The sequence below is a fragment of the Equus caballus genome, chromosome 28 (genome assembly GCF_041296265.1).
Source record: "Equus caballus isolate H_3958 breed thoroughbred chromosome 28, TB-T2T, whole genome shotgun sequence".
NCBI classification, from domain to species: Eukaryota; Metazoa; Chordata; class Mammalia; order Perissodactyla; family Equidae; genus Equus; species Equus caballus.
Genome location: NC_091711.1, coordinates 31,338,355 through 31,354,386, shown reverse-complemented (window position 1 = coordinate 31,354,386; position 16,032 = coordinate 31,338,355). Strand labels below are relative to the sequence as shown.

The 16,032-nt window shown below is 38.6% G+C and overlaps 1 protein-coding gene across 3 annotated transcripts in view; it reads left to right on the top strand.

The window, feature by feature from the left end:
* Nucleotides 1-2,147, top strand: part of WASHC3 (WASH complex subunit 3) — a 43,412-nt gene extending 41,265 nt beyond the window's left edge. For all 3 annotated transcript variants that reach the window (XM_001497456.5, XM_005606547.3, XM_023631061.2), the window contains exon 7: nt 1,955-2,147. In XM_001497456.5, coding sequence (XP_001497506.1) covers nt 1,955-2,039 — 85 coding nt within the window. In that variant the 3' untranslated portion in view covers nt 2,040-2,147. The remainder of the gene's footprint in view (nt 1-1,954) is intronic.
* Nucleotides 2,148-16,032: the final 13,885 nt, after the last annotated feature.

The window sequence follows — 16,032 nt, the reverse complement described above, 5'->3', positions numbered from 1 at the left end:
TCCCCCACTAAAATATCAGTTTCTGCAGTGTAGGAACTACTTGTTATTCATCTCTGTGTCTCCAGCACATAACATACTTGCAAATAGTGGTTGCATAATGATGATGAGAATAGTGATAATAGACAACGTTTATTTAGTACACTTACTGTGTGCCAGATACTATTGAATACACTTTACATTTAGTAATTCATTTTAATCATCACAACAATGTAGTCAGTCAGTTGGGTTCAGAGCGGTTAAATAGCTTCCCCAGAGTTGCCCAACAAGTAAGTAGCAAGGCTGGGATTTGAACCCGTCTGGCTCCAGAGTCTGTGTTCTTAACTGCTGTGCTATACAGCATCACGTATATCCAAAAATGATTACGTGCATAAATTAATTAATTTCGTAATTTCACTCCGTTCTAGGCCTAAGCTGCCTTTACCCTTAAGTAGCATTTATTTTAGGGGAGTAGTGTAAGTTGTTTTGTTCGTTTGAGTTGTCATAGATAGTAATATAATTTTGATGTAGTATTCAAATAATTCCCTCTGGTAATTTTTTCCTTTTTAACAAAGTGAGGACAGTAAGAAATTAACTATATAGCAAAGAGAAATATACTGGGGAAAATGTACCCAGTATTCATGCGCACCAGTTCTGGAGTTCTTGCTGCTTTGGAGAGTAATGAAGACTGTGTTCCCGTGTTAGTATTTTAGGCAGATGGAGCATCAGTGAAAACCTAGAAATGCTGAACCCAGTCCTAAAGTTTTACTTATTAAGTAGATTAAGTATTAAGTAGATGTGACTTCCTGATAGACATAATCTAAAATTGTACAGCAGAGCAAATGGGTTTATATTTGACTGCTAGGAAGCAATGCCAGCTTTCTTTCTGTTTTGTTGCATGCCAAAAATGATATTAAAAAACATAAACTAAATCTCAGCCATAATTTTTAATACCTAAAAGTAAATAATAGACTCTACATTTTCTGACTTTATTAATAGTAATTGTATTTGTGGCAAAGAACAGTTTTATTTGTTGGTGTCTTTAATCCTTAATAAGAATCAAGGAGCCCGAGGGAGAAATAAGTCTGGTAGTTTTTAATTTTTAAGGCATAGCAGCTATATTATTCTTCCCTTCTCTCTTAGTTTCCCAAAAAAGTATACTTTCCTTGCCTAATTTACTTTCCTGGTAGGAGTGAAAAGAGGCTGAGTGATAGTGCCACCATGTTGATTTGCTGACAAACACTGTGGGATCTATCTGGTTGACTGTTCTAATGTGACACCATTAAAAGTTCATTTTGTTTATTATAGCACATCCATGCAAAGTTGGAATTTAACCATTCTCATGTCTCCTTATTGTGCCTAGGGAATCTTCTAGATACTATTTTTACCAACTCATACTTTTTACATTCATTTTCTGAAGACAAAGCATAAGTGAAAATATTCAACAGACATTAGGAACCTTCCTAGACCGGGCAGTCTCCTTCCCTGCAGAATTTCCATATTGCCTGTCTTTCTTAGTAGCCATTCTTGAACTCTCTTCCATTTTTAAATTTCTCCCTGCAGCTTTCCTGAACGTGAAGGTTTTCCTTTTCTTTCCATTTCTAGCTTTCCTTTTTCTGTACCCCATGTACACTTGGAGGCTCCAGGCATCTAGCCCTGGTCGTGCCACCCTCTCCAGATCTCATCTCTGTCTGTAGTCGGGTCTCCATGGTAATAAGAAGCAGAAAGTGCTGAAGTAGCACACTCTGGAAGGACTGGCAAGAGAAAACAGTGCCATGGCCTGTACAGGAATAGCACTTAATCCGCCTGCTGCTGGAGAAGCACGCCGCGGTGGAGAGCGCGAGACTCTCTCCGTTGAGGACGTGGACTTGGCAGATTTATTAGCAGCGATTTTCTAGGATGAACCTAATTCACAGTTAGTAAGTGCTTTTTTTCAATTGGAAAAACCTTTAAAGTTTTTTTCCTTCTTCTCTTTCAGGAAGCCAGATGCTCCAGTGCCTGATGGTGAAGGTGAAAAAAATACAGAAGAAAGTTCAGATAGCGAGTCTTCTTTTAGTGACTAAGCTGGAGAGCCTGACCTTGAACTCTTAGTCATAAAAACGTCAAATGATCACCTATCTACCACCGAGCTTGCTCTATGTTAAAAAATAAAGCATTATAATAACCTGGCAGTATGTCTTGTTACCAAAATAAAGGGCCTTGAACTGAAAAAATAGAATAGCCTAAATTAAGTGCAATTAGTGCTGTAAGTACTAGAATGGAATATTTCAGGGATACAATGAGCATTTAAAATGAAGTCAATGTTAGTTTAGTGATCAAAAATAGCCTCAATGCAGGGGCTGGCCTGGTGGCGTAGTAGTTAAGTCCATGCACTCCACTCTGGCAGCCAGGGGTTCTCAGGTTCAGATCTGGGGCACAGACCTAGCGCTGCTCATAAGCCATGCTGTGGCAGCATCCCACATAAAACAGAAGAAGACTGGCACAGATGTTGGCTCAGTGACAATCTTCCTCAAGCAAAAAGAGGAAGATTGGCAACAGATGTTAGCTCAGGGCCAATCTTTCTCACCAAAAAAAAATGGACTCAATGCAAAAAAAGTGAGTTATTCAATTTTTGTGAATATTTTAGCCTGCAAAGTATTATATGCATTTGTATCAGAAGAGTTGTTAAATTCCTGGCAGAAAGTAATACAGGATTGAAGTTTTCTGTAACAACTTGAAGCTTATATATATCATATATAATGGATGTTGAATTGATTGGTAGTATTTATTAGAATATAGAGCTTTTCATCACTTGGCCATTACTTCATGTACTATCAATGTCAGCTATTCTTATATTTATTATCAGATAGAAGTTGAATTGAAGGTAGTTTCAATGTGATTCAGTGAGCAAGCATCACTGTCATCAACTCTTACTGCCTAAACAGAAAAAAAAAATTTGCACTGGTTTGAAATATTGTCCTCACCTCACCTTATTCATTATTCATATAGTTATTCATGAATAATTATTTGCACACAGGTTTAGAGAAAAATCTCTAAAATACTTACATGAAAAGATATATAAATGCATTTGATTAATGATGCTCATCTTAGTTTAGGCCACCTGAAAGTAGACCCTGGGAAAAGGACTTAGGTATAAGTACGTTATTTGTCAGGTGATCCAGGAAGCAGAAGGGAGAGAGCAGGGAAGCAAGATGGGAAAACCGTACAAAGGTGTCAAGTTGCCATTTTGGGCTTGATTACTCCTAGACCTGAGGAGCTTACAAAAGGCCTCCCAAAATTGTTCACCTATACAGATGGGATAATTATTAACCAGTTTCCATCCGCCATTAGTTAAAGAGTTACCTCCAGGAGCGTCAGCTACCTCTGTACTTCTGGGCTGCACTTTTGTGTGGGAAAGCAGGCTTTCCCCGTGTTGAAAAAGAACTTGGAACAGAAGCAGAAAGATGCAGGCCCCACGCTCGCAATGGGATTTCACCAGCAAAAAAGGACAAGTCTGCGCTCATGTAGAACTGCTGATATCAGAAGTTGACAAGGGGATGTGATCTGGGGCAAAAGAGGTGTTTGCTGCTGTCTACACCTTGGCTGTTGAGAACTGCTTGAGCCCTCTGTTAAGTCTGTTCTGTCACCAAGTCTTCAAGGTGGCCAGCCACAAGGTCTAAAAGACTACACAGGAGGATCAGTGAGACAAACTACGGTTCCTGCTGCAGCTGAAGCCAAGGCCAAGACTCAAGTTCATCCACTCCTTCCTCCACCACCCATTTTAGATTTTCCTTGCTCTCTGCCAGAAATTCAGCTGGTCTAGTTTGTTGCCTATAGAGTGACCTAGGCCTTCGTCCCTTCAGGGATCTAGGGTTGCTTTGCCTTGGTTACTAGGCCTTGGTTACTTTGCCCTTCTTAGGCTATGATTATCACAATTGTCTGCTCACTCTTCACACCAGGCGTGAAGCACCAAGACATGCCCCATGAATCACCTGAGTTCCAGATACAGCCTCCCTATTTCATTTTATACTCACAACCCTAGCTCCTCATGTTAACCAACATATTAACTCCCTTTTTCTCCCCTGTTGTCTCACAGACATGAGCAGTCCAATGGGACCAGTTTTGCGGAAACCTTGTACTTCCTGATGGAAATATGCCAGCTTCTTCCACCACCCTATCTAGGAAACAGGACCTCCAGCCCAGCAAAGCCTAAGGTGATAGGGATGAGAAGCACAATTCTGCAAGTAGGTCGCTTGGAATAGTGGTAAGAAGGGCCAATCCTATTTTTATCCTCTTGGTTCCTGGACCCATGAATTCTAGCATTTGGGGCCAATGGCATCATATACTGGCCATTGATATAGTGCATGTATCACATCCTGGAGAATAGCACCCCAACCCTGCAGGATGTTATGGCTGAGCTGGAGCCTAAGCTGACCCTGTAATAGGACATTTCATTGTTCTATTAGGTTGCTTCTGGATAATGCTGTATATGGTAGGACCACGGATCTGATAATTCATGTTACTCTTCATTTGCTACAAAACAGTTCCTTGATCTGAGGCAGTGTAATTCAGGATACCATGTTGGTAACAGGCATTCTGTAGACTATCAGATAGGCATTATGGCAGAGGTACTGCTGAAAGAGAAGGCAAGCCCATATTAAGAGTACAAATTAATTACAATAGGAAAAAATTGCTTCCTCCTCCCAGGTGGAAGGAAACTTAACGTAAATAACTTGCTACCAGGTGACTAGTTAATCTCCTGAAGGAATGGTACCAAACCAGTGGTCCCTGCTGGTGACAGATCATGTATTCCACAATGGCAGTAACTAGACCAGCCCAAGTGAAAGACAACCCAAGCTGTTGGGCCCAGGCATAGCCTCCATCTCTGCCACCATGGCTACTCCAGTCATGGGTTTGTTATGTGAGCCTAGGGTGGTCAAGGACAAGGCTGGCTGAAATCTACTGAAGGAGTCATCCTTTCCACCTAATCTTTGCCTCCTCAGGTGAGTGGTCTCTTATTGATGTTCCATAATACAAACATCGCACTTTGCTATGATCAAAAGACTATGTTGTTATTAACTCAGGCCATGTCTTTCTCCATCAATATGGGTGACCAAGTGCACTCTTTGACAATTTTTCTATCACCCCGCACTAATTAATTCTTAGATTCACCTCTGAGAGAGGCTATAATGTAGAAACCAGCCATTTTGGGCTCACGCCAACATACCAAGCTGTTCCATCCATGAACAAGGCCCACTTTTTCCTCCTGTGTCATCTAGTATGTCAATATTGCAAAAATAGCCTCAATTCTTCACTTCTCCCTGTGTCCATGCCCTTTGCCATGTAATTTTGCATTGCCTTCCCACCCTGGGTGGAGCATTCTGCCTCACGTTTTGACTCTGAACTTAGCCATGTGATTTGCTTTGGGCCAACAGAATTTTAGCAAATTCTGATCCAAGCAGAGGCTTGAAAAATACTTGGGTGATTGGTCTTGCCTTCTCTTGTGGCTCTGTCACTGACATGAGAACATGACTGGGATGGTCTGATGGAGAATGAGAGATGCGTGGGGCAAAGCTAAGTTGTTCCAGTCACCCAGCAGCCAACCCCAAGATGTGAGTAAGCCCAGCCAAGATCAGAAAACCTGCCTGCCAATTCCCAGTTGGCCCTAGATGTGTGAGTAATAAGTGCTCAATGTTGATTCTCATAAAGATTTTTTTTGGTTGTTATTATATAGTATCATTGTAACAGTAAAGGATACAACTGACCGTTAGGGAATTCCCCATGAGTTCATAGGTGTAGGTTAAAGGAGATGCATTCGTGCCAGAAAGAGAAATGATAAGAGAATCTTGTCCATGTAACTTACATGCACCCTCTGGACTTCCTCAGGCTTGATCCCAAATGTATGATTTCCATCAAATGATGGATTGCTACTGTGACTATTTCACCTTATGATTTGGTGACTCTGATAACACCCAGCTCAAAATGGGCAGCTCCAGTTAATCACCTGATGTCATATATGGTCAGATCTGTTTCTTTTGGGCACGGAGGCATGCCAAGGGTTGCTTTTTAAACAATGAGAAGGCATGACCTTGCTTCGGAACCTAAGGCCTGTGATGTTAATCTTCTGTTGGAGCGTGCTAGAGATGCTATTCAAAGTTCTACTACAGATACCTGTAGCATCGATGGATAATCAGTCATAGTCTGAGAAGGAGGACAGCTTGTCGCGCAGCCTGAGCTTGCAGCAGAGCACTCCTGCTCTGGGCCCCACTTGAAACTGGCAGCCTTCCAAGTCTCCCCATAAATGGGTGAGAGCAGTATTTAGCTTCAAAAGCCAAAGTCCCCAGCATGTTGTACCTCTTTCTTAACGGGAGAGGGTGCAAGTTCAATAACTTGTCCTTTACCTTGGAGGGGATGTCTCAGCATCCTCCAGACCATTAGACCCCTAAAATCTGCAGGGGTCTGAATTTTCCATCCTCTGGAATGTGTGTCTTACAGGGCACCAAGAGTCCTTTCTACTTCCTCTTCACCAAGTCTGGTTAGCCTGATTTACCAATATAGACGACCAGCACAAGGTTCTGTGGAACATAGGATGAACAAGATCCCTGCAGACTACACTGTGAGAGAGAGAGTAGGAGAGTTGACATAGCCCTGCAGCAATAGGTTAACATGCATTGTGATTCTTCCCATGTAAATAAAAACACTTCCGGTGTTCCTAATGGTTGGAAAAAAGTTTGCCAGATCAACAGCCACTTCCCATGCCAGAGGCTGTGTTGATATGTTCCAGGAAAGGTACCATATCTGGCGTGGCAGCCATGATTGGCACTACCACTTGGTTAAGTTTATGGCAGTCCTTTGTCTTCCGCCTTTGTCCTTTGGTTTTTGCAGGGGCCATACAGGTGAACGCAGAGGGTACCACCTCTGCATCCTTCAAGTGTTTGAAGGTGGTGCTAATCTGCACTTTCACTCAGAATGCAATATTGTTTCTGTCTACTGTCTTGGCTGGGGTGGAGGGGTGCAATTTTAGGGATTTCTACTTGATCCTCCCTGCCATAATGGATTTTATCCCATAGGTCAGGGAACCAATGTGAAACTGTTAAAGAGTATCCCAGGTATGCACTCAAAGACCAGGGGAGATAGCCACAGGGACCCGTCTGGACTGACTGAAACTACTGTAAGGAGAACTGGAGTGAAGACTCCATTCATTACCTGGCATCCATAAGTCCCAACTCTGATTGAGGAACAAAAATGACATTTTAGATCACTTGATATCAAATTAGTTTAGCGTCTATCCAACAACCTTTGAAAGGATTGAGTATTCCTCATTGTATAGTTACGTTGATAAGCAGCTTATGGTTCTTTAGAGAAAGATTGGAGGAGTATTTATTGTCTATACTTGTGTTGGCATAGGTGGCATTCTTCAAAGGGCTTTGACCTTTTCAATCGATGGCCATGAGATAATAGTTACAGGCTAACACTTTTCCATTATAGCAGCTGACATCAATCTTCTGTTCAACAACTCTTGATTTTCTTTGGGTTTTACAAGTAAAACTCTAGTCTACTGCCTCCTACCTTGAGCATGAGATACACCATGGTGTAGCCGTCACCACCACAGATCCCTGCACATCAAGGAACCTTGGTTGCCACTTCAGTCTTGCTGCCACTTTGCCACTGTGGTTGAATACCACTACCTGCCCCCTGCCATTATGGGATCTTCAATTAATCATCTCAATTAATAAAAGAGAGCCCAGTTCTGTGGCACCATATCCTACTGTGAATCCTGGCTACCACTAATATTCTCAAAGATGTCATTGCCACCCTCATTAGTACATTCTTTATTGCCTTAGTAAAGAGAGTTTTCTCTGGACCCTTCCTGGGAAAATAGGTTTGTTCTCTCAACATATGAAATAGATCCATTTTAACATTCCCACTTCTCTGAGCTGCTGACCTCTTCTTCAATACTTTGACAAGGCAATTCTAGCATTTCCGTCTCATTTAGTATAGGCCATCATCCTGACTAAGTTTCAAGAAGCCATTCCAACAGCCTATTAACACCAATGCTATGTGTCCTTGCCAAGATGTTAAATCCTGAGTCATAAGAGAGTGCTCCTACGTCAATCAACTCTCCTCTGTCCAGCCTTATATTCTGCCCCTCTAGTCCATCACATTCAAGATTATTCCCACACATATTCTCCAGATTTCTGCCAGTACTTATTAGCTGGTTCCTAAAATTATTTCAGTAAATAAGCTATTTCTTTCTAGATCAAGGACCATATTTCCTCTCTCAGCTGAAACCTGACATTAGTTATTCTTCTCAAGGCCATGGAGGAGGATGAGTTAGATCTTGAGGTAATAAGAGTCATCTTAGAAGCCATCCATTTCAGGTGAACACTTCACGTGGCCTCAGGTAAGGGGAGGCGGCCCTCCTCTAGTAAGAGAAAGAGCTATTTGGCTGACAACAGGGATTCAGAGAAAACCAAGGATTCAAGCTCCTCAGGCACATCTCCCCAAATTTGCTCATCCCAAGTCTCAGTCTCTCGCCTTTGATATCAGGACCCTGACTTTAGCAAAAGAGACTTGTAGAGACTGCATGTTTCATCTACTTGGCAGCTCTGCCACCCTTGCAATTAAACTCTGAGCCCGATTTTCACCTCAGCTGTCCTATGGTTGAGGAGATAATGGTCTTTTTAAGTACTGACAAGACAGCCTCTTAACTTTGTGTGCCCTAAGGTGATAGTCGGCTGATCTGAGTGTTATTTTCTTTTTCCAAGGCTTCCAAGGCAATTAACAAATGCCAGCCAATTCCACAATCCTTCGCCCCCAAACCATTCTAGTGACAGAGCTACCAGATAACCCACTACTTCTCATCCCAGTCCACCACAAGTGAGACTCTTAGGAATTGTGATGCACACCAGGGCTTACCACCATTCTGCTTATCCTAGCAGTGATCCAGTCCCAGAACCCCATCCTAAGGATCTGCTTTTCAGGGTCACTCTCATATTAAAGCCCTATGTTGTGTTCCTCCTAAAACAGACCTTGAGACAAACACTAGGGCACAAGTAGTTTATTTGTGAACTAATCCCAGGAAGCAGGAGTGAGAGAGCTGGAAGACTGAGTAGGGAAGAAAATACAATACAAAGGTATGTGGTCAAGATTGCTATCGTGCTTGGGACTTGATTCCAGGACCAGCACCTCCTTAAAAATGAGCGGTGCTTTCCAGGATTGTCTACCAGAAGGACTAGAGGCTGGATCCTCTGTCCAGTAGCCCTAAACCCATTGGTCGAGGGCATTACTCCTCTACCCTTCTGCGATGTACTTTCTTATAGGCCTAGGAGGTTCCAATGGCTTTGGAAAGGACACTTTGTCAGAAAGTGGAGAAATGGGGCACTCATTTGAGATGGGTTGCTGTCACCAAAAGGTGAGTCTGAGATTGAGCAGAACTCTCTACTACAACTGTGTGGCTGAAATCCAAGATGAGCCTGGGGGATATGTTGCAGGGCACCAACAGAAGCATCAGGTACAGGCAGTGCTGATTCCAAAACACCAAATTGACCTGAACTTACCTTTATTTGAAATCTATTATTTTCTTCTTGGATATAAAGACAAATTGGATATTAAGCCACACTCAAGATTTCCAGAACATTTTCATTAAAATTTTTACTTTTTAAAATCTTCCAAGAATGAGCAAAGGATAAACAATGACTAAATCTATATCTTTATAGTCTGTTGTAATCATAATACAATTTTTAAATGTTTTCTTTTCACATACCCCACAGAGTTTTTCTGTGAAACTTTTATATCTGAACCAGCGCATGGCTCCTGTTAAAGAATAAATTGTGTCCATGTGGTCTTGAAAAGTGCCCAGACAACATAATGTTCAGTAAAACAGTTTTGTTTCTGATCAAGTTCTGCACAAAAACAAGCTTGATTTTCAGGATTCGTGAAAACTTAAATTCCCACGATTTAATCCTGTACTTTAATAGCTGCTGCAACAGTGCCAAGATGTCTTTTCAAAAACATTCACTATTACCTTTCTTATTGGTAAAATTAATAAACAAAAGGACAGACACTAGAGCAAATGTCACTCTGACTTGGATTTAAATAGATAGCTTAAACAAGAGACATGTATCTTCCTTTGGAACACGAAGTATAAAGAGTTTATTTGTGACTCCATTTCCTCTCTTCCCAAAACAGTATTACTTTATTTATTTATTTATTTATTTATTTATTTATTTATTTGGTGAGGAAGATTGGCCCTAAACTAACATCTGTTGCCAATCTTCCTTTTTTTGCTTGAGGAAGACTGTCGCTGAGCTAACATCTGTGCCAATCTTCCTCTATTTTATGTGGGATGTCACCACATCATGGCTTGACAATAAGTGCTGTGTCCCGCCTGGGACCTGAACCTGCAAACCCTGGGCTGCTGAAGCAGACCATGTGAACGTAACCACTATGCCACCAGACCAACCCCTGCAATATTACTTTAGCTTGGCAGCTTACAAATATATAAATTTGGAAAAAATTCATTTTACACTGTCTACAAATTATTTAGTAGGTATCTGATACTTACATTCAAATCATTAGATTAAAACACTTTAGAATTAAACACTTTGTTTCACAGATAACATTGCAAACATTTTTTCACGATAAGTTCTAAGTATTGGAATAATAACATTTTTAAGTCTGGAATAAATCTTAGCCAATATCTAGTCTAATTACCTCATTTTTACCAATGAATAAATTGAAACCCAGAGGAAGGGGCTTGAACAATTCCCCCCAGAAATGTAAGAAAGAAAAGAGGTTTATTTATATAAACAAAATACTTGATCTATCAATAATATTCTTCTCTTAAATATTAATACTTTTAGTTATCCACACAAAAACAAAATACTTACAATTTCAGTAATCTTATTAAAATTTCGTATGGTAATCTGCAAAATGGAGTTGTGAAAATTTTTTTATAGTTCTCTTAAGGATATTTGGACATGAATCTCTCGATTTTTTCACTTGTACTAAAACATGTGACCCTGCGGCAGTCAAGTCAAGCCACTTCTCCATTTTCTTAGGGGCATCTTGACCGTACTGGTGTATACTTTGCTAAACTGTCATTCTGGTTTTCCAAATCAAACCTTAAACGATTCTAAAAAGCTGGCAACATAGTTTTTAAATGGTCAGCATAAACACAGTATACCTAAATAGCAAAATCAAAAAGCCCCAAGGGTAAAATCTGTGACAAAATTCCTTGAAAGACACTAACTATCAAAAACTACTCAAAGAGAAATACATGATCTGAACGGCCTTATATCTACAAAAGAAATTGAAATTATAGTTTAAAAGATTCCTGTAAAGAAAATCAGACACTCACGTGGCTTCAATGGGGAATCCTACTAAACGTTTAGGGTAGAAATAGCGCCAATTCTACACAAACTCTTCCAGAGAACCGAAAAGGGGAAACTACTTCCCAAGTCATTCTATGAGACCAGCATTAGATACCAAAACTAGACAGACATTACAATAAAAATATAGAGAGAGACCAATATCCTTCATGAAAACAGAGGTAAATATTCTTAAAAATGTCTTAGAAAATTGAATCCAATAGCATAGAAGATATATAGGTGTCCAATAAACATGAAAAGTTGCTCATCATCATATATCTTTAGGTGATTGTAAATTAAGACAATAACGAGATTACACCACATACATATTAGAATGATTAAAATCCAAAATGTTGATAATACTAAATGCTAGGAAGGATACAGAGCTGATTTATTCATTGCTGATGGGAATGCAAAATAGTACAACCACTTTGCAAAACAGTTTGGCAGTTTCTTACAAAGCTAAACATAGTTTTATCATACAACAATCATGCTCCTAGGTATTTACCCAATTTAGTTGAAAATTTATGCCCACACCAAAACCTACATATGAATGTTTATAGCAGCTTTATTCATGATTCCCCAAACTGGAAGCAAGCAAGATGTCTCTCAATAGATAAATGGATAACCAATTCTGATATATCCATACAATGGAATATTATTCAATGGTAAGAAGAACTGAGTTATCAAGCCATGAAAAGACACACAGGAACCTTAAATGCATATGGCTAAGTGAAAGAAACCAGTCCGAAAAGGCTACATATTATATGATTCCAACTATATGACATTGTGGAAGAGAAAATAGTATAGAGGTAGTAAAATATCAGTAGTTGTCAGCATGTGAGGGGAGGAAGAGGAAGACTGAAAAGATGAAGCACAGGATGTTCTTAGAGTAATAAAACTGTTCTGTACGAAACTATAATGATAGATACATGTGTGTACAACGCAAAGAAGGAACCTAATGTAAACTATGGACTAATAATAATGTACCAATATCGGTTCATTAATTGTAACAAAAAATTGGCTTGTTAATTGTAACAAAAGTATTGCACTAGTGCAAGATGTTCATAACAAGGAAAACTAGGGGGAAGAGGAGTGGGGTGTCTATATGGAAGTTCTGTACTATTTGCCCAATTATTCTGTAAATGTAAAACTGCTTAAAAATAAAATCTGTTTTTTTAAATAATTATTACATCACATCCAAGTGGGGTGTATCCTAGGAATGGAAAGTTGGATTAACACTCAAAAACCAATCAATGTCATATTAAAAAACAGAAAGAAAAACCACATGATCGTCTCAATAAGTGCAGAAAATACATTTGAAAAAATCCAACAACCATTCCTGATAACAATTCTCAACAAACTAAACATAGAAATTAACTTCCTGAACCTGATGAAAACAATGTACAAAAAAACCTATAACTAACTTAATGGTGAAAGGCTGAATACCTTTTCCCTAAGATTAGGAACAAGAAACAATGTCTGCTCTTAGTACTTCTATTCAACATTCTACTGGAGATTCTGGACAATAAAATAAGGCAAGAAGATAAGAAATACAAGGCATGCAGATTGTAAGAAAGAAGTAAAACTATCTTTACTCGCAGATGACATTATCTATGTTGAAAATCCATTAGAATCTACAAAAAAGCTGCTAGAACTAAGAAGTGAGTTTAGCAAGGTTGCAGGATATAAGATCGATATACAAAAATCAATTGTATTTTTATATACTGGACATGAACAATTGAAAATTGAAATTAAAAAATACCATTTACAATAGCTCAAAAACTATGAAATACTCAGGCATAAATCTAACAAAAGATGTGAAATACAGGTACACTGAAAACTACAACACATTGCTGAGAGAAACTAAAGAAGAGCTAAATAAATGGAGTGTTTTACTGTATCCATGGATTGGAAGACTCGATCTTGTTAAAATTTCAAGTCTCACCAAATTGATCTATGGATTGAACGCAATCCAATAAAACTTCCAGAGGCTTTTTTAAAAATAGAAATTGACAACCTAATTCTAAAATTCATACAGAAATGCAAAGAACCTGGAATAGGCAAAACACTTGAAAAAGAACAAAGTTGGAGGACTAAAACTACTTGATTTCAAGAGTTATTATAAGCTAACAGTAATCAAGAAGGTATAGTATTGGTGTAAAGCAGACAAATATATTCATGGAACAGAATGAAGAGCCCAGAAAGAGACCAACACATATATGGTGCTAATTTTCAACAAAGATGCAAAGGTAACTCAGTGGAGAAAGATCAGCAGTTCAACAAATTGTGGCAGAACAACTGGATGTCCATATATTTAAAAAATGAACTTTAATCTGTACCCTAAACCTTATACAAAATTAGTTTAAAATGTATCATGAACATAAATGTAAAATCTAGAACTATAAAACTTCTAGATAAAGCTGTAGAAGAAAATCTTTATGACCTTAGAGTAGACAAAGATTTCTTAAATGTAGTAACAAAAGTGTGATCCATAAAAACCAAATTAATAAATTGGAACACTGAAATTAAAATCTCCTCTTCAAAAGACACTTAAGAAAATGAAAAGGCAATTCACGATCCGGGAGAAAATGTTTGCAAAACATATATCTATAAAGGACGTTAGTCTGAAATATATAAAGAAATCTCCAAATTCAATAATAAGTAAAAATTCCAACTTAGAAAGATAGGCAAAAGATTTGAACAGCTACTTTACCAAAAAAGAGTCACCAATAACAAATAAGCACATGAAAAGATGTGCAACACCATTAGTCATCAGGAAAAGGCGAATTAAAACCATGAGGAGATACTATTATATGTCTATCAGAATGGCTAAAATTTGAAAGGCTGACCATACCGAGCATTGGCAAGGATGTGAAGGATTGGAGGGAAAGTTTATATATATAAATAAAATCAAAGTCAATTCTACATGCATACAATAGGAGTCTATGAAGAAGAAAAATAAAGCCATACAACATAACAAAATACAAAAAGTACAATTTAAGAAAACTTTTCTAAAATGAAAAAGATTGCATATTAAAGTTACATATTGAGAAGGCACTCTATCTATCTGAGAAAGACCCAGAACAGCTAACTTCAGGACATGTTTTACTAAACCTATTGGACAGTAAGGAAAAAAATCCTTTGGGTATCTGGGCAAAAAAGACCAAGTCACTTCTAAATGAAATAACATTAGATGGTCATCAAACTTTTTGACAACAATCGTTTATAATAGAAGACAATGGAATAACATGTTTAAGATACCCAAAGAAAGAAAATGTGAGCTAAATATTTTATATTCAGTCAAACTGAACTTCAGGTATAAACATACCCTTAAACTGTTAATCCTACAACTCAAATTAACCCAACCCAACATCAACAACAACAAAAAACAATTAAAAAATAGGCATAGGGGCCTGAATAGGTATTTCTCCAAAGAAGATACACAAATAAATAAGCACATGAAAAGATGCCCAACATCATTAATCCTTAGGGAAATGCAAATCTAAACCACAATGAGGCACCATCTCACACCCATTAGGATGGCTAGTATAAAACAAAACAACAAAATTAGTATTAGTGAGGAGGTGGAGAAATTGAAACCCTTGTGCATTGCTCGTGAGAATGTAAAATTGTGCAGCTGTTGTGGTAAACAATATAGCAGTTCCTCAAAATATTAAGCATAGGATTACCCTATGATCCAGCAGTCCCACTTCTGGGTATGTACCCCAAAGAAGTACAAGCAAGACTCAAACGGTATTATTCACAATAGCCCAAAGGTGGAAACAACTCAAATGCCCATCCGTGGGTGAATGGATAAACAAAATGTAGTATATACATACAATGGAATATTATCAGCCTCCAAAAGGAAGAAAATTCTGATACGTGCTACAACATAGATGAACCTTGAAGACACTATAATATGTAAAATTACCCAAACACAACAGGACAGACATTGCATGACTCCTTCCACTTGTATGAGGTACGTAAAGTAGTCAAATTCATAGACACAGAAAGTGGAATGGTAGTTATCCCTGGCTGAGGGGAGAAGGGAATAGGGAATTATTGTTTAATGGGTACGGAGTTTCAGTTGAGGAAGATGAAAATGTTCTGGAGATGCATAGTGGTGATGATTGCACGACAATGTGAATGTATATGATGCCTCTGAACTGTATACCTTAAAATGGTTACAATGTTAAATGAAATGTATATTTTACCACAATAAAAAAAACTATTAAGATCATGCAAGAACCTAAGAACCTAATTAGGGAATATTGTTCCCATGAGATCTTCCTGAAGAATCCAATACCCCTCCAGGGAGGACAGATGAGTAAACAAGTTTGCAGTAGCATGTAACAATAAATACCATGTGCCAGATAGTGCTCTATGTGCTCAGGACAAAGATTTATTTGTTTATATAACAAATGACTACTGAGTGCTTACAATGTGCCAGGTACTGTTTGAGATGTCAAACATCTTGCAACAAAACAGACAAAAGTCTCCACCTTCATGGACCTTACATTATTATTGGAGGAGAGAGACAAATAAGTAAAATATATGCCAGATGGTGTTAAATGCTTGAAGAAAAATTAAGCAAGGAAGGAGATAGATAGTACAGAGGGTGAGGAGGGATTCACAATCTAGTGATGGGAAAAACATAAACAGATACTTTTAAAAAATCAAGATGAATGCTCCACAAAGAAGG